Source organism: Euphorbia lathyris, chromosome 2 (genome assembly GCF_963576675.1).
Source record: "Euphorbia lathyris chromosome 2, ddEupLath1.1, whole genome shotgun sequence".
In the NCBI taxonomy this organism is placed as follows: Eukaryota; Viridiplantae; Streptophyta; class Magnoliopsida; order Malpighiales; family Euphorbiaceae; genus Euphorbia; species Euphorbia lathyris.
The window spans coordinates 29,594,349-29,619,502 of NC_088911.1; the positions used below are offsets into that span (position 1 = coordinate 29,594,349).

General features: G+C 37.2%; 1 protein-coding gene across 1 annotated transcript; it reads right to left on the bottom strand.

Moving 5' to 3' along the window:
• Positions 1-4,607: 4,607 nt before the first annotated feature.
• LOC136217594 (putative glucose-6-phosphate 1-epimerase) lies at positions 4,608-7,663 on the bottom strand. The gene is made up of 8 exons (XM_066004185.1): positions 6,871-7,663; positions 6,699-6,773; positions 6,319-6,375; positions 6,064-6,227; positions 5,761-5,895; positions 5,551-5,653; positions 5,368-5,467; positions 4,608-5,045 (listed from the first exon to the last, which is right to left on the bottom strand). The coding sequence occupies exons 1-8, from the start codon at positions 6,979-6,981 to the stop codon at positions 4,849-4,851; spliced, it is 942 nt and encodes a 313-aa protein (XP_065860257.1). The 5' UTR covers positions 6,982-7,663; the 3' UTR covers positions 4,608-4,848.
• Between the last annotated feature and the right edge of the window lie 17,491 nt (positions 7,664-25,154).

Consider the following 25,154-nt stretch of genomic DNA (forward strand, 5'->3'; position numbering starts at 1 on the left):
AATATTATTATTAAAATAATAATCAAACCAAGTTTGCTCACGAGCGTGTTCATGAACATTATCGAGCTTTCTCATGAGCTTGTTCATGAATCTATAGTCGAGTCTGCTCATGAGCTTTTGAGTTGACCTATGTCGTGCTCAAGCTTGACTCATTTATAAATTTAGCCAAACACGATCGAGCTTTATCGAGCCGAATATCGAACTGATCATGAGTGTCTCGGCTCATTTACATCCATACTCTGCAATTACTTCATATAATATCCAATCCATGCTCGATGCACACCCAGTGTGTTGGATCATGGTAGATGACAGAGTCAAAACATCACACCACATAATCCAGAATCACATTAATGATTGTTTGAGTATGAGGATTAGTTATATCTACTAATACCACTGAGATAAAGCAAGTGACACTGGATAGATCCATCCATCTTGCTATCTCATGCTAGATCCCAATCCTAATAAACTCATTCATTGGATCCATATAACTGTCTAGATATTAACTTTCTGTTTAGGAATAATAGACATTGTTACATTCAAGTCTCTCTACTATTATGTTAATCCCATAATATAATACTTGACTGGGATTCATTTAAGTTTGTCAATCAATTAGAATCATACGGTATGGTCTCACTTCATCTTGTATGAATGGGATTACTTCTATCTAATTGTTCAATTGTGATAAAAGATAATATTCCTTTTATATAGTTTAACCACTATTCAAATAAATCAAATAACTCACTAATGAACAATTCATTTATTAATAAGTTTTGTCCTGAAACAATTGTCTATTGGACACTACACTAACACTCAAAAGCATGATTCGCCAGGAAATCGACACAACGGTTCCTGTCTCTATAAACATGGGTAACCATGATTTGCTCAAAACGTGCCCGTAATGCTTAAATATTATATATCAAAGCACGAGAAGGGTGATGCAGAGGACACTCACCATGGATCAAATTTACGATTTCAGCACAATCAGATTCAACTTCAAGTCGTTTAACATTCGAGTTCAGCGCCACTTTTAAACCTGAAAACACCCCTATAAGCCTCAAATTAATTGCCTCTACCAATATTATGGAGAAAACCATCAACCTAGTCTCCATCCTCATTTCTTATAATGCCCTCGACTGCTATATTGTATGTAAGTGCCCCGTGAGACCCATTCGAGTTTAGCTTCCAAGCTTCTTCCTGAGGCTTCACCTAACCAATACGATTCTCCACCTTCTTGGTTCGCACTCGCATTTCACTAAGCGATCTATAGCAAGTCCCATTCTCCATCAGCCACCGGCAAATACTTCTCCTCTTCGCTCCAGGAGAACAAAATTTGCTTGGAATAGCTGCTTGTTCCGCCACTCCCACACCTGCACAACAGTAACAAGGAAAGTTTGTTGTCAGTCTTCAATTCAAAAAAAAACCAACAGGTTTCACCAGACAATTCTGAAACCAATTCTCCCCCCTTCATTAAATAATTGAGGCCAAAATCTTGTTGGAACTATTTCTCTCCATATTTTCGAACTGGTCTGGTAGTCCCTTAACGTGTGAACCACCATCTCAGTCGTATGATGACACCGCGGGAAATTACCCTGCTCAACCAAATGTCTCTTTCCTCTCTCTTCATTAGTAAGAATTCGGTCATGAAGACATAACCAGGCGAATGTTTTATTTCGTTGGTGAATTTTCAGTCTCCAAACCTTGTTAAAGCTCTGATTGTCATCATAGTTCCTCTCATTAGAAATAATCATAGCATGCGCTGCTTTACAAGAGAACACTCCACTCGACGAATTACTCCATATAGGCATGTTCTGAAATCGGCATCTGAAAGAGACGTTTTGTCCTATCTTTTTAACGTGATTTACGGTTTATTTTGAGCTAATAATTAAGTTTAATTACAAAAATAAGTGTGTTTTGAATAAATAGCGAAATGATAATAAAAATCGTACTTTTAATAATTTTCGTTACTTTTGTATCAATTTTAGAAAAATAAAAGCAGCAAGTAATCTCGGTGTTCGTAGTCGGATTTTGCAGGTTCGTGATAAACACACAAGAAATGAGGATCAAATGAAGAAATAATTAAATTTCAGCCTTGCACTATACGGAGTGTGGAATGCACTACGCGGAGCGTGCCACGTCATTGCACAGTGCCCACTAAATTATGGCAGTCAACCTTATCTTGTGCTTTAGGTCAATGCAGTCCACGTGAAGCGTATTTCAGTCTACGGAGCGTGAAATTGTGTGAATCAGTTGACAAACTTCATAACATGAAACATGTGGAGCGTAGCCTTGAGTACGCGGAGCGTGAAAGGGTGATGAATCAGTGCTAAGTTCCAGTACCTCAACCACGCGGAGCTTGCCTTGAAGTACGTGGAGCGTGAAAGAGTGATGAATCAAAGATAAGTTCCAGGACCTGAACCATGCGGAGCTTGCCCTGGTCTACGTGGAGCGTGGCTATGTCAACACCTTTGGGTCCAATCTACGCAAATGTGAAATCTGCAACGAAGTGGAAAATGCATTTTACACTGAGCGTGGCATGAAACACGTGGAGCATGGCCTGAGAAATCAACAGATTTAGTGTCAATTGTTCCAAAGACTTGTGGAATTACGATTTTACTCTCGAGCTTGATGTGTATAAATAAGAGTGTTTAGCACTCATTTAGGCATTCAATTTTCTATGTACTAAGGTTCCTTACACCTTGAGAGCTTGTATAATCCTCCCGTTACTCTGCCGAAGTGTCGTTCCATCCGCATTCACCAAGCTCGAGAGTTCCACCTCCAAGTCCTAAGAGACGACTTTGAGTCCGGTTAGCTAGTTCTAAGGGCCCATTCTTCTTCCCTTTTTACTTGTTAATTAGCTTGTAATCTTCCTATGTACTAGGCTTGGTTGTATTCCGTATTTACACATTCCACATTTATAATATATGATTTGCAATTTCCGTTTCACTATCCGTGTTATTATTTATTACTTGCTTTGATACTCATAATTGATTATTGTGTAGGTCGCTTACGAGCTCTGAAATCTATTAGGATTCATATAGGTGTTGCCTTACCGGAGTTGACAATCTGGAAACCGTAGGAATTGACGAGCCACGGAACTTACGGGCCCTAATTTCTGATCCTAAGAATTAGAGTCGCCTTAAGGGGAAATCACAACCTAAGAACCTCATGGAGTTGTTCGGTCTATAGATAGTCGTTTTTGCAAGAGTAAATTATTAATCGTATATGTTCCGAATTGTTTATCATATGTCATAACTTATCATTATCTGTATCGCTTCATAACGGCTTGAAATACATGAAAATTGTTTCACCCTTAATTTATGAGTAGTTTATAGTTGTCACCCAACTCAAGTCTAAAGTATTCACCGCTTAGATAACATATAGAACCGAGTAGTTTAATACTTGTAGGTATAAATCCCGTGGATTCGATATCCGGTCTTAATCAGATTTATTACTTGATACGACGGGGTACACTTGCCCCTACGTAGTGTCTAGTAGAGTTAAAGCACGTAGAGAAATCATAACCGTAACACACACACATAACTTACGGCTCTAAGCGCATCAGCATCTACAGTAGTAATGATGCTATTCCAACCGTTATTCTCATCAATTGCAACTATATATATTACATAATATGCGTTATCCTTGGTAAGTACATAAATTACATTTATACTTATATTTTTATATTCACGGTGCTGATTAAGGAAAGCTCTTTGTAATAGCTAGCCCTATTCGTAACATATACAAAGAAAAGATAAGTATTTATCATAAATTATATCATTATGGATTATTCATGTTGAAAAAGAAATAAGATTCTCTTATCTTTATATATATATATATATATATACTTTTGAAATTTTTTTAATTGTACATATATAATCATGATGTTTTAGAAACATAAAACTTCTGATATTTTAGATATGTTTTTAATGCTTTTAAGAGGATCAATTTATTTAAGTCAAAATGAATTAGGATGTTATTACAAATAGACCATCACATATGAGGGCTAGCGATAATAAAGAATCGTATATAGGAATTTTAACATACAAAAAGGTTTACAAAAAAGGTTAACTATTGTTTCGTTTATAGGAATTTTAACAACGAGAATCAAATCCAAAGAATGTATCCAAATGTGAGAAGATGGGAGATTCAAGAATGAATTAATTCTTGCTAAGATTCTCATTGATCAAACAAGGAATTGCTTACACCATTCAAAGGACAATGCCAATCAAAATTACATCTAACAAAATAAACATCGCTAAAGAATGAAGGACAGAAATAAAAGGACAAAGACGGTTATGGTGAGCTGCGTCAAAAGAGAGGTGGCTGCATATCATTGGTTGATCCAAGGCCTAATGATTGCAGCGTAAACGAGATGTGATGAACGGCTGATTTGCAAAGAGAGAAGGGATCTGGTGTAACGCGGGTGCAAAAGTTACCGTTATATTTAAAATTTGGGAATTAGGGGTTTTGATTTATTTGTGGTAATCTGCTGTAATTCATTAAAAGTACCACAAGAATCCCTTTCTTATCGTCCAGCCCACCATTATATAGGCAGAGCATTAAAATTAGACATATTTGGTAGCCTGTGCCTTAATCCAGTGATGAAATTTGGTAGCCAAAACCTCTCTTGCAAATATTTGACACCATGCCATTCTCAAAATGACAAAATTGTTAACAAAAAAGCTGTGATCTTACATTGATTTATTGTGCTACTTCCTGAAGAAAACTTTTAGAAGAGACACAGAAAAAAAAAAGTGCTCATACAACAACTAACTGTGTGAAAACAACAGAGCAACCTTTGTTTTCTTTTTACAAGACTGAAAGCAGAAAGAGACGCTTAAAACCTCTTCATAAGTTATCAAAACGTTCGCTACAAAAACTCGAAGGCACAACCGATAGCTCCAAACGCCCTGTCCATTCCTCACCTGGCTTCAAGGTTATAGGTTTCTCTATGGCTGCCGCGTTGACGCATAGCATATGTTTGTATTCCTCGTCCCCGAAATCCGCCATTGCTTTTGACTTCTTGTCCCATGGATTCCACACCACTGCATATTTGTCGGGATGCAATTCGTAAATCAACCAACAATACGTATATAGAAAATACGAACATAACAACTTGCTACATTTTAATGAAATACTTATTATGTTTCGAGCTTTGTCAACACAACAGATACCATAAAAACACATGTTATATATGGTAGCTTATGAATGTTTAAGTAAACGACGCTTGCACACGTTACTTATGCATGTTTACGTAAACCACGCTTGCACGTGTGTTATACATGCAGCTTATGCATGTTTATGTAAACGACACTTGCACGTGTGTTATATGGTAGCTTATGCATGTTTTCTGTAAACGACGCTTACCAGCATCTGGCAATCCTTCCTTCCGTACAACAAAAGTACGTTTCCTTTCATGGTCGAGTACTGCGATTATGCTAGGAGAACTAAGATAAACTCGATCCAGCTGCCAGAGAAATCAGATAGTTAATGAATTAACGCAAATAGATAGCTTTAGCTAAATGATCACATGGATATAAACATATATACCTCGGATTCAAAAGTTATGGCATCTCCTTGTTCGGTGAATCTCTCTCTTCGCAAGAGGTTGTCTAGGTAGTCAAGTGTCTCCAGTCCTTCTATTCTCACTTCACTGAAAAGTTAAATTGACATCGATGCAAGTCAAGATTACGCAATTTGCTTATCAATAATTTCTACACTTCCAGAGTATCATTCCAAGTTCAGGAAATAATCTTATACCTAATGTCAGAAACTGATAGATATGTGTGATATGCAAATGAGAAACTAAACGGTTTGCCATTGATGTTCCGAACTCTTGATATCAGTACCAAATCTCCACTTGTTGACAGCGCCACCCTAAGACGAAACTCAAAACTGAAATAAACAAGAAAATAAGTAAGTTTCACTTTCACATACAGAGATGAAGTTCATTGTTTAGACGACAAGCGTGCAAATGACCGACAATACTATTAACTGAATGTGCAAATAACTAAATGTGCAAATTACTGAAATACGTATTCAGGATTGTATTCAGGTTCAAACCTATGGGGCCAGAACTTGAGATCTTCTTCAGATGGTTTGAGCAGCAGGTCAACAAAGTATTTCGATTGAGAATGATTCGGGCGCAAAGGAGGAGGATTCTCATCAATTGTCCAGCTCTTGTTCCTTGCAAAACCATGCTGCTCCTGTGATCCGCAGGAGCCAAACTTCACGAGGTTTTAAACAACGCATATAAGCAAGACATGCTATCGTGCAACAATTCCCGCGCATATGAAAGACAATATGATCAAATTGTACCTGAGGGAAACAGATAGGGATCCCCCCTCTCAACACCTTCGGGGGCTTAAAGATAGCCTACAATCAACCAAACATTCCATAGTGAAACCTTACTAGGCAAAATTGATGAAATTGCAGTTTCTGAATTGTTTTATACAGCAAGAACTGCAAATTTGAAAATATATGAACATGACATGAAATTGAAATCCAAAGTCCAAATCACAATAAAGAGGAACCTTAAGCTACTCCATCTCTTCTATAATTAAATTTGTTGGAAGAAATTGTTCATGTTGCATCGTTTGGCACAAATTCTTAGTTTCTACAATTGACCAAATCAGAACATTTTCACCTAACCAAGACCAAACCCTAAACGAATATTTGAAGTAAAAATTCAAACAAACCTTACTACTGCTGAAAAGAAGTTCTTCCCCATGTTCATTCCTCCACGAAACTACTTGCCCTCCATGTAAGCTTACCTATAATCATAACCAATTCAGAACTAAAAATTGAGCAAATTGAGGTTTCAAGAGTTCATACACGATTAACAAGTGATTAGATAATTCAAATGCTCACCCGAACAGAAGCCCCTTGAGGGTTTCGAATCACAACCTGCTCGATACCATTCCAATCCTTCGTCGTTTCAATGGATGCCCTATTAGGCCAAACAGCTGCAGGATGTCCCATTCTCGATGATTAAGAACTACAAATTTGTAATTCTTCAATCTCCTAGCAAAAACTAAGAAAGAAATCGCCTAATTTGCAGAAATCTATGAATATAAAATAAAGAAAAAAAGGAACCTAGTTACAGCTCAAACAGAGAGACCCATAAAGTAGAACATTTGGCAAATGCATACAGTAACACCTTACACCTAAGGAGAAAGAAAAAAAAATCAGTGAAAACTTGTCACATTCAAGGCAGAAGAAGACAATCGGATGATGAGACCATGAAAGGAAATCATAACTTTAGCTTAATATTCTCTCTTAAGTTATAAACTTTTGTAATCAATCAGTGAAAAAAAAAACACAAAAGACAAAAAAATTGAACAGAAAATCTGAATCATTATTGAAAGATCTACAAAAATACAAAGACACTAATTTAGGTGGTTTATATCTGTAATTACTGTCAACTGCCTTATAAGTGAAATTATGACGAAGGCCACTCAATTAGATAAGTATGGAAACCCAGAATGGAAAAAATCAAGAAAAGGAAATCAAGAATTTATTAAAAATGAGCAGAGATTAAAATGTGAGTGCAAAAGGGAAAAGAGAAATCTGAGAAGGAAGAAAGTAAAAGCAAAGGAAAGGAAAGGAAGGGAGGCAAGGAGGCAAGATTGTTGAAGAAAGAGCAGAGATCTAGGGATGTGGAGATACGAGAAGTACACGTTCTGTGTACAAACCGCCACTTTAAAAAGAATTCGGAATTTTTAGATTAAGACATTTTTATTTTATTTAATTTAAAGCAACATTTGGTCTATTTTGGTCTTTGACCTACTACAATACTATTATTTGGTAACATGTTACATGCCAAATCATTCGTTTTTTTATTTATTTTATGCTTATGTAGTGAAATCTCAATGAGCGTGGAAGTAATATCAGCGTTAGGAAGTAATTGCTTCGGGAGACCGGGATAGAGATAGATAGAAGTAATATTGGCGCTAGGAAGGAATTGCTTCGGAAGATCGGACTATAAAGAGAGATTCACAACTTTACTTGTTTCGATGGAAATATTAAAAGTGTGTTATATTTTTGGGTGAAAACGGATTATAATTGTATAGCAGTATTATTTTGAGGTTATTTAAAACGTGCAGGTATAGTGATTGAAATTTTATAAATTTTGATAGATAAGGAGAAAAAACAAATATTTTTGAATAAATTAGTGGATAAATGTCACCAAAATTAACAATTTAAATAGGCGAAAGGACGAATTAGTTTTTAAATCTTTGTTTGTTGTTTTTAAGATCAAAAAAATTTATAAATTAGAAAGGGAGAGCATTGGATATGGTCTGCGCAAATGTGGACCGTCAAAGTGTGGGCCCGGCCTACTCTTCCTTTTCAACGGTTTGTGAGCACAATGTTTTTTTATCCATCCACCCATTCGTACACCATCATCATAAATATAAGCCTTAATATATGAGATTGTATCCAATTCAGTCCTTCTAACTTTAATTTTTTTAATTTGTTTAAAGGTTTTATTTTTTTTGAATAAAAAAAAACAATGCATTAATGAGCCAAATCATGGCAAAATTATAACAATGAAACAGAAACATAACTCGGTAATAAATTAAAAAAAGAAGGGCAAGTGGATAAACGAGAAGACTGTGCTAACACATGTGTCATCCCATTCGCTTGCCGTCGTATCCATTTGACTGAGTAAGAGTCATTTGATGTTAGAATCGATCGTATTTGAATAATTCTATCCCCAAATTCGGAATCATCAACATAACTAGAGTTTATTGCATCAATCACTTGTTTAGCATCAGATTCGAAAACCACATTCCTTCTTCCAACAGCTTCTAGCCATTGCATAGCCTGTAATAGAGCTTCAGCCTCACATTCTTGAGCTGTTGGACAACATAACAGACCCGCACATCTCCCCATTACAAACTGTCCATTTGCATCTCTTACTGCTGCTCCCATCCCTGCACGACCATCAGCGTTAAAGCATGCGGCATCAACACAACACGAGAGAAATCCTTCTGATGGCGGGTGCCAAGCCGTGCAAGTAGCGAATGAATTATTTCCTGCTACTATATTTCCAATCCGATGTTCTTATGTACCAGTCCGATTCCTCAAGACATTTGCTTCTGACCAATCATTAAGTATTGTGCAAGCTTGAGCCACTATCTGATCTGTTGTGCGAATCTCATACTGCCAAAGACGGGTATTCCTAGCCTGCCATAAACTCCAGAGGTGCATCAAAAATGTTTTCACAATTTGTTCTGGTGCTGCTCTAATCATATTATGAAACCATGCTGTCAGATTCTCAGCCACTGCTGCCTCCGCATTAATTCGCTCCAGCATCCCCGCCTTCTGTCATACTCTTATAGCTCCTGCACATTCAATAAAAAGATGTCATCCATCCTCCCAAGGTTCGTTACATAGCACACAAGTACTACATACCTGTAACCCACGAAATAGAAGATTCACACGCGTTGGGAGACAATTTCGTGCTAGTTGCCAACCAAAATGCCGGATCTTTTGTGGAATTTCAGCATACCACAATTTTTTCCAAGCTCCCTGAACATGAAATCTTTCACCTGCTTCCAAAGTTGTAGCCAACCTGTAAGCACTTTTGACTGTGTAACGTCCCGTAGAATGGAATTTCCATATTAACCGATCCTCACTAATCAAAGTACCAACAGACAGTTTATGAATTTCTGTAATATCTCTATGCTCGAAAACTTCCTCCAATAACTCTTCATCCCAATCTCTGGAATTATGGATAAACAAATCACTAACTTTCAAATACTCCAGCCCATCCACTATAGGGGTTCGTATATAGCCATCCTCCTCATTATTAAAAGAGATGGATCTCTCTAAATCCATATAAAAGAGAGGGATTTATACCAGTTAAAATGTATTTGACTTATGTAAGTTTACGAGAATAATAAATCATTCATTTTATAGAGCTGATTGCGAATCTTAGAAATAATGGATTGGAGTAAATATCTAGGAAAACAAAATTCGGAATTGAATTGAATAGTTGACCTGTTTTTAAGAAAACTATATCAGCTTAGATTATTGACTTTTTTTTCAAAGAACTTGACTAAACAGGATTGAAATTTATCCAGAACTAGATTGATAATCGAATTGGATTGAAAGAACAAAAAATTTAATAATATTAAATATATATTTAGTCCGTCTTTATTCTCTGTCTATATAATTTTATATGGTACTCTCTTCCTTTCATATTACATGTCATTTTAGAGAGTTGCATAGAAATTCCTGCCTCTTATTTATTGAATCCACTGTTTATTTATTTTATAATAAGTCCATTATTCTAATTAATTTTCATAAACTCACATTTTATAGCAGCAAAAAATAAAATGACATGTATAATGAAACAAAAAAGAGTATCTAGAAAGATATATAATATAAAACGGATGTAGTATTATATTATATTATAATATATATAATTTCAATGATGTACCAAATTAAGTCTAGATATAATAATACAAGTAAATCTAAAAAAAAGTATATAAGTAAATAAATATAGGTTTAATTTCAAATTAAATCTTGTGGATACAAGTTTTTGCAAATTGGTACCTACAGTTTTTTCTGTTACAAACTAAACCCTGTAGTTTGCAAATTTTTATTTTGGGTTGATTTTGCCAAATTTGACTGATAACGACCTCAAAATGAAATTTTTTAAGAATTATATGATATTTCAAGAAACTTTAATCCTTCAACTTTTTAGATTTGATTTTTTTTATGAGAGAGAAAGTTAATGTTTGGAGAGAGAAAACTCTAAAAATGATGATTTTGAAAAAGAAAAAACGTGGTTCCATAGTAAATATGATACTAAACAAATAGAATTTTTGAAATTTTCATTTTGAGGTCGATATCGATCAAATTTGGCAAATTCAACCTAAAATAAAAAAATTTACAAACCACAAAATTTTGTTTGTAACAAATGAACCACAGATACCGATTTACAAAAACCTGTAATCACAGGATTTAGTTAAAAATTAACCCTTTACATAGTTGTATTGAAAAATTAAATATTTTACTTAATCATAATTTGTTTAATTACAAATTTGTTATCAATTTGGATTCTTAAAATTTTTCAATTAGAAATAATCACATTTTGGTAAACACGTCTGTATTTTTATTATTTTGTAAATGATAAATATAAGATATAGGTATATTTTTCAATTAAAAGCAAACACATTTAAAAACCACAAGAGTCTCTCCTGGGGATAACCTAGACGATACCGCGCCGATCTAGGTTTTTTCTCCGGTGAGAAGTGTCTCTCCGTTTTGGCTCGGTGAGAGGTGTCTCAGGCGACCGGTGCTCTGAGGAAGTAAGCTGCTGGTGTTGATATTTGTGTGAAGGGGGATGGAGAAGGTTATGTCGAAGCTGTCGATTGAAGAGGAGGAGAACGACAAGCTCGAGCTGGACCTGCCGCCGGCGGCAGAAACAGAGGAGGAGGAAGGCTTGCTTTGGGTCGGGAGGTTCGCAGCAGATAAACCTAGGGGTGGCAATGGGGCGGGAAAAAACCAAAAACCGTGGGGATTCGAACCGACCGGATCGGAGAAAACCCGAAAATTTTGGGTGCGGGGCTGGGGGCGGGGGAGATTTTAGCCCCGAACAATAAAATTGGGCGGGGGTGGGTATTGATATCCCCGAACCGCGGGGATCCGCAAACCGCCCCCGAAAAACCGACCGTAAAATCCCCGCAAAATCCCCAAACAATAAAATAAAATATTATATATATATTTAAGATAATTAGTATTTAAATGTGATTTAAAAAATAATCAGTATTATGATAAGTTAACTGGTACTATTATCTACATCTACAACAATTTAATTTAGTTTTAATATTGCTCTTGGTATATCACATGTATTTAGATATATTAGTACTAAATGCTAAGTTTTTTATTATATCACTACTTTAATTTTGTTTTATTGCTACTCTTGGTATATCACATGTATTTAGATATATCAGTACTAAATGCTGAGTTTTTTTATTATATCAGTACTGATACTGAATGTTGAGTTTTTTTTATTATATCAGTACTTTAATTTTGTTTTATTGCTACTCTAAAGTTATATTTTATAATTTCGTTTTATTGCTGCTCTAAACTAATATTTTATACTAGTAACACGTGATGAATTTTAAATTTGGGGAATGATTGATTTTTTAATTTGGAGAATTTTTTAAATTTTATTTGGGGATCGGGGATTCTCCGAAACCGGTGGAGAACCGTGCGGGCGGGTGTGGGTGCCAAAAAATCCCCGAATATTTTTTTGGGGATTCTCCGAAACCGCCCCCGAAAATATTGGGGGCGGAATGGGGGATGCAAAACCGCCCCCGCCCCGCCCCGTTGCCACCCCTAGATAAACCCCTCAATTTCCAGGTAATGAAGAACAGATTGGCCATTCTATGGCGACCGGGTAGAGGAGTGAATATACAGGAATTGAGCCCCAATTTATATTCGATTGAATTCTTTCACCGTGTTGATCGGGAAAGAGTTATTGCAGGGGGACCGTGGACCTTCGACAATTATACTTTGCTAATGAATGAATGGCCTGAGGACTCAAAACCAGAGATGATAGAATTGGTGCAAATGCCAATCTGGATCCAGATTCATGATCTGCCTCTAGGGGCAATGTCCGACGCAATTGGGAAGCAATTGGGAGGTTTTTTAGGTACTTTTCTAGATTATGACACTAAGAATAACACAGGTGCAAAGAAAGCCTATATGAGGATAAGGGTGGCTATCGATGTGAGCAAACCACTAAAGCGGTTCAAGAAGATTGCAAGAGGTAAAGACGGATGTTCAATTGTTGTGTTCAAATATGAACGCCTTGGGATATTCTGTTATTTGTGTGGTATGTTAGGGCACTCGGACAAGTACTGTGAATTGTTATTTGAGGGTAAGAAAGATAATAGGGAAAGGGAATGGGGGGAGTGGCTCAAAGCACCAATAAAAAAGGGAGGGGATTAGAGTGGAGCTAGGTGGTTACAAGAGGGACGGGAGAGTGACTGGGGAAGTAAACCATTATTCGGAACATTAAAACAAGGGGGAGGCAGGGGACCAGTGTTAAGGGATATCTTAAATTTTCAGGGGAGGGGAGGGATGAGTGGTAAGGAGGGAAGTGCCAAGGAACCGGAAGTGATAATCTCAGCCACTAAGGGTCCACAATTAAAAATACCATGTGAAGTGAATGTGACTAATGCTAGTAAGGGGAAAGAAGGAGAGGAAGATGAGCTTATACAGGAGGAAGAGGAGGACGAAATGGAACTGTTAGATGCTAAGAAGCGTAGAAGAGAAGAGAGTGGCAGCAAGAGTAAAGGGAAAAACATACAAATGGCGGAGAACAACCTTATTTCCCAAGTGGATGAAGAGTGTTTTGGTTCCTCTGGTTCGGCGAGCCCCAAGGATGAGGGCCGCCGGGGATTATGAATATCCTAAGTTGGAACTGTCGTGGTCTGGGAAACCACCGGGCAGTTCGTGTGCTGAAAGAAGTAATACATTCCCAAAGGTCCGATTTGATTTTTCTTATGGAAACCCTGGTTGAGGAAAGCAAGATCACAAGTATTAGACAGAAGTTACAGTTTGAGGGCAGTATAGCAGTGAACAGGCGGGGCAGGAGCGGAGGACTGGCATTGATGTGGAGGTCAGGTATGAATGTAACCTTACAAAGTTACTCTGATCACCATATTGATGTGGTGGTTAATAATGGTGATGCGACACAATGGAGGTTTCTAGGCTTCTATGGCTATGCAGAGCGCAACAGACAGGGAGAGTCCTGGGCTTTACTGTGGAACCTGGCAGTTTCATCGACATTGCCATGGTTGGTAGTAGGCGATTTCAATTGTGTTTTGCAGGATAATGAAAAGGAAGGGGGCTGTATATCCTCCAACTTGATGAGAGAGTTTGCAAATGTAATTAGAGACTGTGAGTTACATGAGCTCAGAATTGAGGGAAGTAGATACACTTGGGAAAGGGGTAGAGGTACTGAAGGATGGGTTAGAGAGAAGCTAGATAGGGGCTTCACATCAGAAAGCTGGATAGAGCTATTCTCGAAATACAGTATTCAAAACAGAGCGGTGGGGTACTCGGACCACAATACTCTGTGTTTGCAATTAATTCTCCAAGAGAGAGGTAGTAGGAGGAGGAGAAGTTTCAGATTTGAGGCGGTGTGGACAAATGAGCAGGAATTCCTCAAGAAGGTCAGGGACCACTGGAAACAACGTAGGGATACAACAGTTATCAGTAAACTTGACAGTTGCACGCGATTAATGGATAGTTGGGGCAGGACTTTCAATACAAAATTCAAACAGCGGATTGAGAATTGGAAAAGAAAGATGGAGCAAGCATATGACAGAACAGACCCAACTTCAATTGCACAGTACTATTTAGCAAAGCGAAAGTTGAACGAAGTGCTTGAACAGGAAGACATTTATTGGAGGCAAAGAGTAAAAATGTATTGGGTAAAATATGGGGACAGAAACACGAAGTTCTTTCACGCAAGTGTCAAAAGCCGGAAAAAGCAGAATCTCATCACCGGTTTAACCACGGATTCAGGTCAGTATATTGACAACATTGCTGAACTTAAGACTCATGTGAGAGATTATTTTGTTGACGTCTTTTCTTCCTCTACTCCTTCTTCTTCTCAAACTCTGAACGTGGTCCCGGTGTTAGTTGAGACTGAAATGAATGAGGCGTTAACAACCCCGTTCACGATGGAGGAGTTTACAGCAGCTACATTTTCTATGCATCCTGATAAATCACCAGGACTGGATGGGCTTAACCCGAAATTTTTTCAGGAATTTTGGGATGTGATTGGGAAGGAGGTGTCGACAGGATGTATTGAGTGGCTGGAGAGGAATGATTTTCCAGAAAGGCTGAATGAGACGGTAATAGTGCTAATACCAAAATGCAATTCACCAGGGTCCCTCAAGGAATTTAGGCCAATCTCCCTATGCAATGTTCTGTACAAAATAATTGCTAAAGTCCTTGCCAACAGACTCAAATATGTTCTGCCAAAGATAATCAGTGAGACTCAGTCAGCTTTTGTGCCTGGTAGATCCATCATTCATAGTGTCCAGGTGGCATTTGAAATGATACACTATATGAAGAGGCATAATAGGGGAGACTCGGGCGAAGTGGCCTTGAAAATTGATATTAGCAAGGCATATGACAGGGTAGACTGGAGTTTTCTAGAGAAAGTGATGTTTAGAATGGGTTTTGAGGAGAAATGGATAAATTGGATAATGTGGTGTGTCACAAAGGTAAGCTACAAAGTTACTGTGAATAACGATTTAACTGACACCATTGTGCCTGGGAGAGGATTACATTAGGGAGACCCGCTATCACCCTATTTATTTATTATCTGCGCAGAGGTCCTATCCAGACTAATTTCATAGACGGAACGCGATAGCTTAATCACAGGCTGCAAAGTGTGTAGAAAAGCGCCTGCAATCACACATCTATTTTTTGCTAATGACAGCTTCTTATTTTTTGGAGCTACGGAATCCCAAACCGGGAAAATTCTGGATCTGTTGAATGAATACGAGCAGGCTTCTAGGCAGGCAGTGAACTTAAGTAAATCAGGGATTTTCTTTAGTGCAAATGTGAAGGAAGTTGACAGACGAAAGATAAAGGATATTCTAAAAGTCAGCAATCCGCTTGATACAGGCCGGTATCTTAGTCTTCCTTCTTTGATTGGGAGATCCAAAAGACGCATTTTCACATTTTTTATTGATCGATTGAGGAGAAAATTTGGAGCGTGGGGTCACAAATTCTTATCTAGTGCAGGTAAGGAAGTATTAATTAAGTCGGTTGCTCAAGCATTGCCAACTTTTTGCATGAGCACTTTTCTTCTACCTATTTCAGTTTGTGAGGATCTTCAAAAAATAATGAACTCATTCTGGTGGGGTTCAAAACCGGATGGAAAAAGAGGCTTGCACTGGTTTGATTGGGCGAAATTGTGCTACAACAAAGAGCAGGGAGGAATCGGATTCCGAGATCTCCGCATGTTCAATCTCGCACTTTTAGCAAAGCAGGGTTGGAAACTTATTCGCTCTCCAGATACGTTGGTGGGCAAAGTGTTTAAAGCCAAATACTTCCCGGATGAGTCTATTTTGATGGCTAAGCTTGGGAAAAATCCAAGTGCAATTTGGCGCAGTGTATGGAGTGGAATTGATATTTTGAAGAAAGGGATGCGCTGGAAAATAGGGACTGGCAGCAAGATAAGGGTCTGGGATGATCCTTGGGTCCCTAACTTACTAAACTTCCGCATTAATTCTTACTGCATCCCAGGCATGGAAGATATGAAAGTATCAGATTTGATCAGAGAGGATGTTCGGGCCTGGGATAGTGAAAAAGTTAGGGGCTGTTTTTGTGAAGATGAAGCAGCGGCTATTTTAGCAATAATCCTCCCGTATAGAGAGATTGAGGATGAGTGGGTCTGGGGTTGGTCGAAGGAAGCCGTTTACACGGTTAAATCGGGCTATAAAGTGGCAATGGAAGGTCGAAATGGGGAAGTGGAGTCAGAGGGTTGGAAGAGATTGTGGGATTTGCCGATTCCCCCGAAGATGAAAAACTTCCTATGGCGTTTAAATCGTCGATGCTTGCCAACACGTAACCGACTCAGATGAAGGGGGGTCAATATTACTAACGTTTGTCCATTTTGCAGGTCTGAACCAGAAACGGAGGAGCACCTATTCTTTCAATGTAACACAGCGAAAGAAACATGGAGAGAGATGGGAGGCAATGCCCCTCAACTAAGAAATGTGGAAGCTACGGACTGGCTCCTATCACAGTTGGCGGTTTCGATAGTCGACACATTGGTGCGCATCATCATCAACCTACAGGTCATATGGAAGAGGCGGAATCAACTGGTTTGGACGGACAAGGTGTAGAACATCAAACTTTGCTGCAAAGCCGTAAGAGAAAGCATCAACGATTGGCGAGCGTTCCGGACTGGCAGTAGGACAGCGCCTGCAATTAACGCCAATACCAGCAGCAGCAACGGCACTCCCTATGTGGACGGAGCGGTGTTCAAGGATGAGGGAATCAGCGGCATAGGAGCGGTGGTGCGAGATGATCAAGGTGAATTCATCTGTTGCAGCAGTAGCATTATTGCTGGTGTAAAAGAACCAAAAGTCATCGAGGCCCTCGCAATCAGAACAAGCATTTTATGGATGAAGGGAATGGGATATAATCAAGTTCAGATCGATTCGGACGCAAAAAGTGTGGTCGACTGTATCAATCTATCAAGGTTTGATCTGTCCGAATTTGGTGTTTTAGTTCAAGATTGTATAGCTATTCTTCGTTGTTATCCGAGTTTTAAAATTTCTTTTAGTCATCGTTTAGCGAATGGTGCAGTTCATGCTACGGCTAGGCAAGCACGTTTCAATGCTAGCGATTTTTGTTCCTCATCTGTGCCACATTGGCTTACAGATGCTATTGTTAAGGACGGTATTTCGCCGGTTTCATAAATAAAGTTTCCATCTTTCTGCTCAAAAAAAAAAAAAAGCAAACACAGTTTGATGTTATATGAGTGTGTATTATTTAGTTGGATTTAATGTAAGATATCTGTATTTTTTATTATTTGTAAATTATATTCTTAATTTATTTGTTAGATATAAAAAAATCAATATTTATTTGAATCCCTGAATCCTCGTATTGAATTGGACTAGAACCGAATTCTTGAATCCTCAAATTGGATTTGATCCAATTTTTGGAACAATCCAATTCTAAAGTTTTAATTTTTAAATCCAATTCTAGAGATTTAATATTATAAATTTCCAACTTTCAATATGATATTAGAGATTTCTAAATTCCCACATTGTGCCCATTCCTAATTGTAACCATTTCAATAGGTCCATAAATCACTTTAAGAAAGTTTAGAGAGTTAATAAATTATTATAAATAAATTTAAAGATTTAATAAGACATCTTTAAAATTTAGTGTACCAATCAAATAATTTGGATAAATAAAGAGACCTTGATATATTAAGCCTAAACATAAATCACAGAAAAACATCTTTAGCCCTTATTTTTTTTCTATTATTAATAATTAATCCTTAACCTTTATTTCTTCTATTATTATTAATTATTAATTAAGTCTCTTTTACCTACTTAATAATAAAAAAATAATTGATTGTGCCACGTGTATCAATGGCACGCCAAAACCTAAAGTAATGATGAAAAATAAACTAAATGTGCCACATGGACTAATGATATCACGATCGAGTCCAAAAGTAATAATTCCGCTTTACTCAGTACAATGGTAGTATACGCCATACCCATGTGGTCCTACTTAACAAGACACCTCTAATCTTACTTTTATCCGAATCATAATATCAACTAGATCAAGCCTACGCTTCTCCAAAATATCGTCTCGAGTATTCAAAATAAGAGGTCATATGGTGCATCCAATATATCTCATTTTCACTATCTCTAAATTCTATTTTCTTCTATTTTCACCATTCTCATAAACCTTTATTGATTTAAGTGTAGAGTGCAAGTGCTGGATCCCGATTCTCATTTGATTATTTTTCTATCGTATTTCAGATCACATCTTCACAGACGAACTGTTAGAAAGTTCTCCTTAACTTTTACCCACATCAATATTAAATCATTCATTATTTTCACACACATTAGAAATTATATTTTTTATATTATAATAAAGATACTATTTTTGAATCGTTAAAATTATTATTTAAAATACATATAAAATGAACAATGCTATTTTAATTATTTTATATTTACAATTAAGAGATAGTCACTAGTTGGTCATAATTATAGTAGGAAACATTGTATATAAAACTTATTATTCTCCCCTTTCTTATAAAAATTCATATTTTTCCATTTCATACAAATATTTTGATAAATAAATAGAACGCAATTTTAGAATTTGATTTTGAATGAAACCAAGCAAAGTTATTAACATAACATTTTAAATTAAAGAAAAAACAAAGAAACAAGAAGATCAATTGGATATGGTGTGTTGCAGAAAGTAGACCCAGAGTAATGGGCCTACTTTTTCTGTTCAACGATTTGTGAGCACCAATCCAATGTCCATCACCAAATATATGAATTTTTATAGTAATAATGTAGAATTTAGCTTTTGACCATCCACTTTTCGAATTTTATAATTTTTCCAAAATGTAAAGCCCTCTCGATTATGCGACCACGCTCTAAGAATCCTATCTTCAAACTTTCATTTACATTCAAAGGATTTTAAAATAACTTTCCCTTATTATATTCCACTTCCTCAATTTATCCTAAAACCTTTGTTGATCTTTCTAAAATAATATACATTTCAATTTATCCACGTCATTTCTTATCATATTATATATAGGGGCGGACACATAAAGGAACCCGTCCGTTCTACCCTCCTGTCATAATAAAATTTGAGGTTGTGGTGGTTCCGATCGTCATATCCTCAAGAAATTTTGAATGAGATGTTGAATTAACACTCCAAAATTGGCTCAGTTCTGTTAGGTTTACTCTAAATCCAAAATTCTAATTTTTTTTTTAGCTTGTTAAGTCATCTCTAAATCTAAAATTCTAATTTTTTGGCATGCTAAGGGGAAAAACAAACTAACTACTCATAGCACACCCCGAAATGGAAGATAGATCAGTTATTGTATTGACTCGTAGCCTCAGACCTTCCTCTCTTTCCTCATCAGGAATGGAAATCCATTTCTTGGCTTAGGCTTCCAACTGAACCAATTTGATTGCCTTGTCACCCGCCGCTAGCAGAGGAAAAGCGCTTGAAATGAAAAGTGCGCTAAAAAACGTTGCTTCTGTCAGCCTTTCTGTGCAAGAGTCCACCAATTACAGAATAGAGGATTACCGTACATACATCCTCTCTAAATCCAAAATTCTAATTTATTTTACATGTCATGCCCTCCTTAAATCTAAATTTCTAAATTTTTTTGGCTTGTTAGGTCATCCTTAAATCCAAATTTCTTTTTTTTTTTTTTTTTTTGCCTGTTAGACCTCCATAAATTTGATTTTTTCTATTAGACGCAAAAAATTTATATGTTACGAATCTTAAACACAATGTAACTTAAATTTTGAAAAGTTTTATATTGGTTCTTGATCACTAAAATTGTAACACATATATATACAAATTTTCTTGAACAAATTGGATTTAGCAAAAGTTTTATATTGATTTTTTTTACATGTGTAAAATCGGCTTCCCAACCAATCAATTTTGTATTCGCCACTTGTGACCAATCATTTCTTTTTGATGAAATTTAGGTAATATATTTTCCAAAAACTTTTATTCGATGATTGATATGGGAATGCAGATGACGTATTACATTTAATTTAAATTTAGTATTTTAATTATAAAATAAAAATAACTTCAAATAGTTTTTATTAACCTGAAACATAATTTGTATCAAAATCTAGTTGATAATTCTTCTAGATTACAACATATACTAAAATTATCGAAAAAGATAGTATTATATTTAATTTTTACTAAATACGAGTGACATAAAACAAATTTATTTCATGCAACAATATTCGTGCAAAACTAAAGAGGTGTTTATTTCTTGGAAAGCAAAATCACTTTCTCTCGCAAGTCGTCTTACTTTATTCAGTGAGTGAACTGCGCGGCGCCTAATCATATTATGCAAGCTTGTCGTCTTCCTGAACCAGTTCTTAACGATTTAGATAAAATCAATCGGCGTTTCCTGTGGGGGACTCGTTGGAAGGTAGGAAAATTCATCTTATTCTTTGGAAAAAGGTTTGCCAACCTAAAGGTTTGGGTGGCTTTGGGATTAGACAGGCTAAGGATAATAACAAAGTGTTGTTAATGAAACTCATTTGGAGGATGTGGCAATCTCCGTATGCTCTATGAGTCCGGCTCCTTTGCGGGAAGTATAGGAATGATAGGATTTTTGGGGGGCATAAAGAAAAAGTTCAGGTTTGTTCCTTTTTATGGAAAGAGGTTAATGCAGTTTTTTTTCTGAGTTTTGCACTGGTATTGGATGGTCGGTTGGCAATAGGAGATCGATTAGTTTTTGGAATGATGCTTGGCTAGGGAAGCAACCTTTGTTGGAGATTTGTTCTATTCCTCCGCCTCCGGAGTTTCGAAATTAGAGAATTGCGGATGTTGTGGCTGAGGATGGAGAGTGGGATTGGTCTAAATTTGATCTTTTTTCAACCTTGAAACTCTCTTGAGAATCCGAGGAGTTAAAGTTAGCTGCATGGAGGAGGATGGCGATACTCGCTGTTGGTGGTTTACTAATAACGGTGCTTACTCTTGTAAATCTGCTTTTGAGGCCTTTAATCAGGATATGGATATTCCTCCTTCAAACCTTTGGAAGGTTATTTGGTCCTTGAAGGTTTCTTATCGTATTAGGAGTTTTCTTTGGCTTTGTGCTAAGAATAGGCCCCTGACGAATGTTGAAAGGAAAAGACGACATTTGGTAGATTATGATGCTTGTAGTAGATGTAAAGCTCATGCGGAAACCAGTTGTCATGTTCTTAGAGATTGTGCTGGAAGTAAGACCGTGTGGATAAAAGTGTTGCTTGAACAGTGTCTTTTTAACCTTCTTTTCCTATTCGGAACAAGATTGGTTTAGGGAGGGTGTTGGAGGAAAGATTTTGGCTGAGCTCAAGCATGGAGCAATTCTGTTTGTTGTGGTCTGCCACCAAATTTAGCATTAGAGGAATGTAGAGGTGGTGGGAGAATGAGCGGTTGTCATTCCTAATTTGTTGGAGTTCTTCTTCAGGAAAGTTAAATCAATTGTTGAGAGTTTTACAGTTGATAGTTTAGCAGGTTCTATCCAAAGGACACCTGTTCATTTGTTAGGTTGGGATAGACCTGGTGAGGGGGTGGTGAAGTTGAATACCGATGGGTCGTGTAAAGAGAATGGAAGAATTGATGCCGGTGGTGTTTTAAGAGATGTTGGAGGTGCTTGGTTGTCTGGTTTTGCTCAGAATCTGGGCTTGGGCTCTTCGTTTATTGCTGAGCTCTGGGGTATCTTTTTTGGGCTTAGGATGGCAGAGGGTCTAGGGATTAGGAAGCTGCTCGTGGAGTCAGGCAATCTCAAAGTAGTCAATTTAATTTCTGATAAAATGGCTCTGTGCTTAGGGAGCCAGAATTTAGTCAAGGCAATTAAAAGGATTTGCTCCTCTTTCAATAGTATCAACTGCTATCATGTTTACAGAGAGCAGAATCGGGTGGCAGATCGGCTTGCTACAGAAGGCCATGAGAGGGCTTTGGGCATCTCGATTTTCTCGTCTCTCCCTAATTTCCTTTTGTCTTCGCTTTCGGAAGATAATGTGGGAGTTAGCTTTCCTAGGCTAATCCCGCGTTAACTTTTTGTGGTGTTTTGTTTTTTTCCTTCTTTTCCCTACAAAAAAAGAGGTGTTTATTTCTATTTTTCGAAATTGAATTTAGTTTTGTTTACTTAAAACAGTAAAAATTATAATGTCTAATTAAATTTATATAAAAAAAACTTTCATCTCTTTCGATTGGATAAAAAAAACTTCCATCTCCCTCATTTTTTTCTCTTCTCTTTCGTCTCTCCACTCGTAGGAAGATAAAAAAAAACTTTCATCTCCCTCATTTTTTTCTCTTCTCTTTCGATTGTCAAAGTCTCATGTTTTATTGATCTACTGCAAGGTAGAGGATAAAGGAAGTTTGTCATTGTTTTTCATCATTCCACCGGGTTAGATTTCTGTATTTTTTTGTCTATGTTATATATTTTATCGGATTTTCTTTATCCTGAATTGTATCTGCTTTCTATTATTCTGTTGTCTATACCTTTCTCAGATTTAGCAAGAGCGGAAACAGTTTATCTTATCTGTGGATCATAAATCTGCGTGGTTACAATAAAAAAATGACTCAGATCCGAATGTTCGGAATGGCCTAAAAGATGAAATTTGGATTGCATATGCTTTTCTACAGATTTGGATTTACGAGAAGTACATGTTATATTGTTGTTTGATGTTTTTTTATACATTTTATGGTTTTCTTTGCTCTTTGTAGTCGTTTTCATCCAGTCGTGGATCTTGTATTAGCTTTAGCCTTTACTTGCGTGAAGTTTTATTACTTATATTTTGCTTGTTATACTTCTTCTTTCACCTAATGAAAATACAAACATTTTTCTCAAAAAAAAAAAATTAAATTTATAAAACTACAATATTAAGTTTTATTTTTATTTTGTTCATGAATTTTTTTTATTAACTTCTTAGCATTTTTCAGGATTTTTTTATTTATTTAATTAGTTTTAATAAAATTATTATTTTTATTGTTACGAACACTATTTAACGTTATTTTGAACTCTATAATATAGTTGCCAAATAAAGGAAATATACACATAAAGATCTGAATAATAAAATGGAGAACCAGGTTACTTCTAATAGTGCAATCATCCACGAGTATTACAACATGAGAGATCAAACTGCGAACTCATATTACTAGTCACACAAATCGTACGCCAAATTTCGGGAAGAAATGCGATGAATTCACGAACTAAGAGCACCTTGAGGGAGGTGGAGATAAACTAACAACGCTTGGCGAATAAGCTTTTGTGTGGTTTCTTTTAATAATATGGATCATTCTATTTATAATGGGGAATTAGGTCTTAACCTAATTTACTTAGAACTTTACCCATTTTATTTAACTTACTGGTTGATGACAAGTAGAGAAATTCTGATCAACTTTCGTCCATGTGGGGGCATCGTTGGGTTCGACAGGGGGAAGCTCCGATGCCAAATTCAGTAAGGATGAACAGAAGGGCAAACTGAATTGACAAAGGGTAAGGGAATGTGTGTGTGTGTGTGTGTGTGTACCTGGATAGCCTGAGACGTAGGCTATATATAGCTAGAAAGTTGTAACCTTCAGTAACTAGAAAGTCTCCATTAATGTTCCATTAATGGCGGTTACAAGTTATCCTTAAGCTGGCGGTTAGCTAATTGATAGCTCATTAATGGTCTTTATGGCCAGGTCGGCTCAGCCGTTATAATGGCGAATGAGTGTCCAAGGAGATTCGCCTCATAAGTTCGATGGCGGGTCTCTTTTAATGGGCCCTTGGAGATCCGGTGATCCGCCAGGCGGATCTCGTCAATACGCGGCGTTTCCTTAGGCGAATATCCCCCTAAGTCCTCGGGATAATATCCCAATGTTATCAGAAGCCCCCCCTAAGTTGCCTTAAAGTCCTTTAGGGCTTTTGAGCTTCTACGCGCCGTCATGACTACCTGTATTAATGAGCACTCTGTTCGATGCCAATCGCAGAGTGACACATGTGACAAGCGCCCTGTCCAAGGAAAGAGAAGACGCCTTCTTCTTCTTTCTCTTTCTCTTTCTTCTCCATTTCGCTTCATTTGCCTTTTCACTGCTTCGAAGCTTTTCCTTCAAGGAGTTTCAGAGTTCCTTCAAAGCTTTTTACATGTAAGTTCATCTTTTCTCATTCTATTTTCTCTGAATGTTTAGGAGTTATTTGTCTTCTTCTAGGTCAACCTCTGAGCTTTTTAATTTGACCCCTCCTCCCGAAATTTTGGTTAGTTTTAGTTGGACCACATCGTCATTGGAAAATTCATCTTCCTTCGAGGACACAGCTTGCTCCGATTTAGCTGAGTTACATAACTCGGCATGTAATCGCTACCAAACTCGTTCTATTAGGAGTCAAATTCATTCTTCTCCAGCCATCGGAGCTACGCCGGCATTAGGTTTTAGGCGTTCTTTGGGAACAATGGCCTCTTCCTCTTCCCAACCTAGAAAAAAGAATCCCCGAGCGGAGTCCACTCGCATGAGTGCCACGGATCTGGCGGATCTAGCGATTCGCTTCCCATGGATCAATAATTATGAGACTCAATTAGCGGCGGCTCATCAACGTCCCTCCTGTCCGCTAAGTGGCTTTTTAACTGTGTATTATAGTCACGTGGAGAGAGGATTCCGACTTCCTCTTCCCAAGATGATGGCGGACATCCTTTCCTATTTTGATATCACCGCCAGCCAACTACACCCTAATGGCTGGTTGGATATTGCTTTAGATTGCTATCTAGCCTCGAACTTAGGGGTAGTATACACTGGGCGGATCTTTAGAGCTTTTCACAAACCGTCAAAGTGAAAGTCAGAGTCGTTTCTTACTTTTGCAAAATTTGGAGTGTATTCGCCATTCAGTGGCAAAATGTCCAATGTCCACTGTTGGG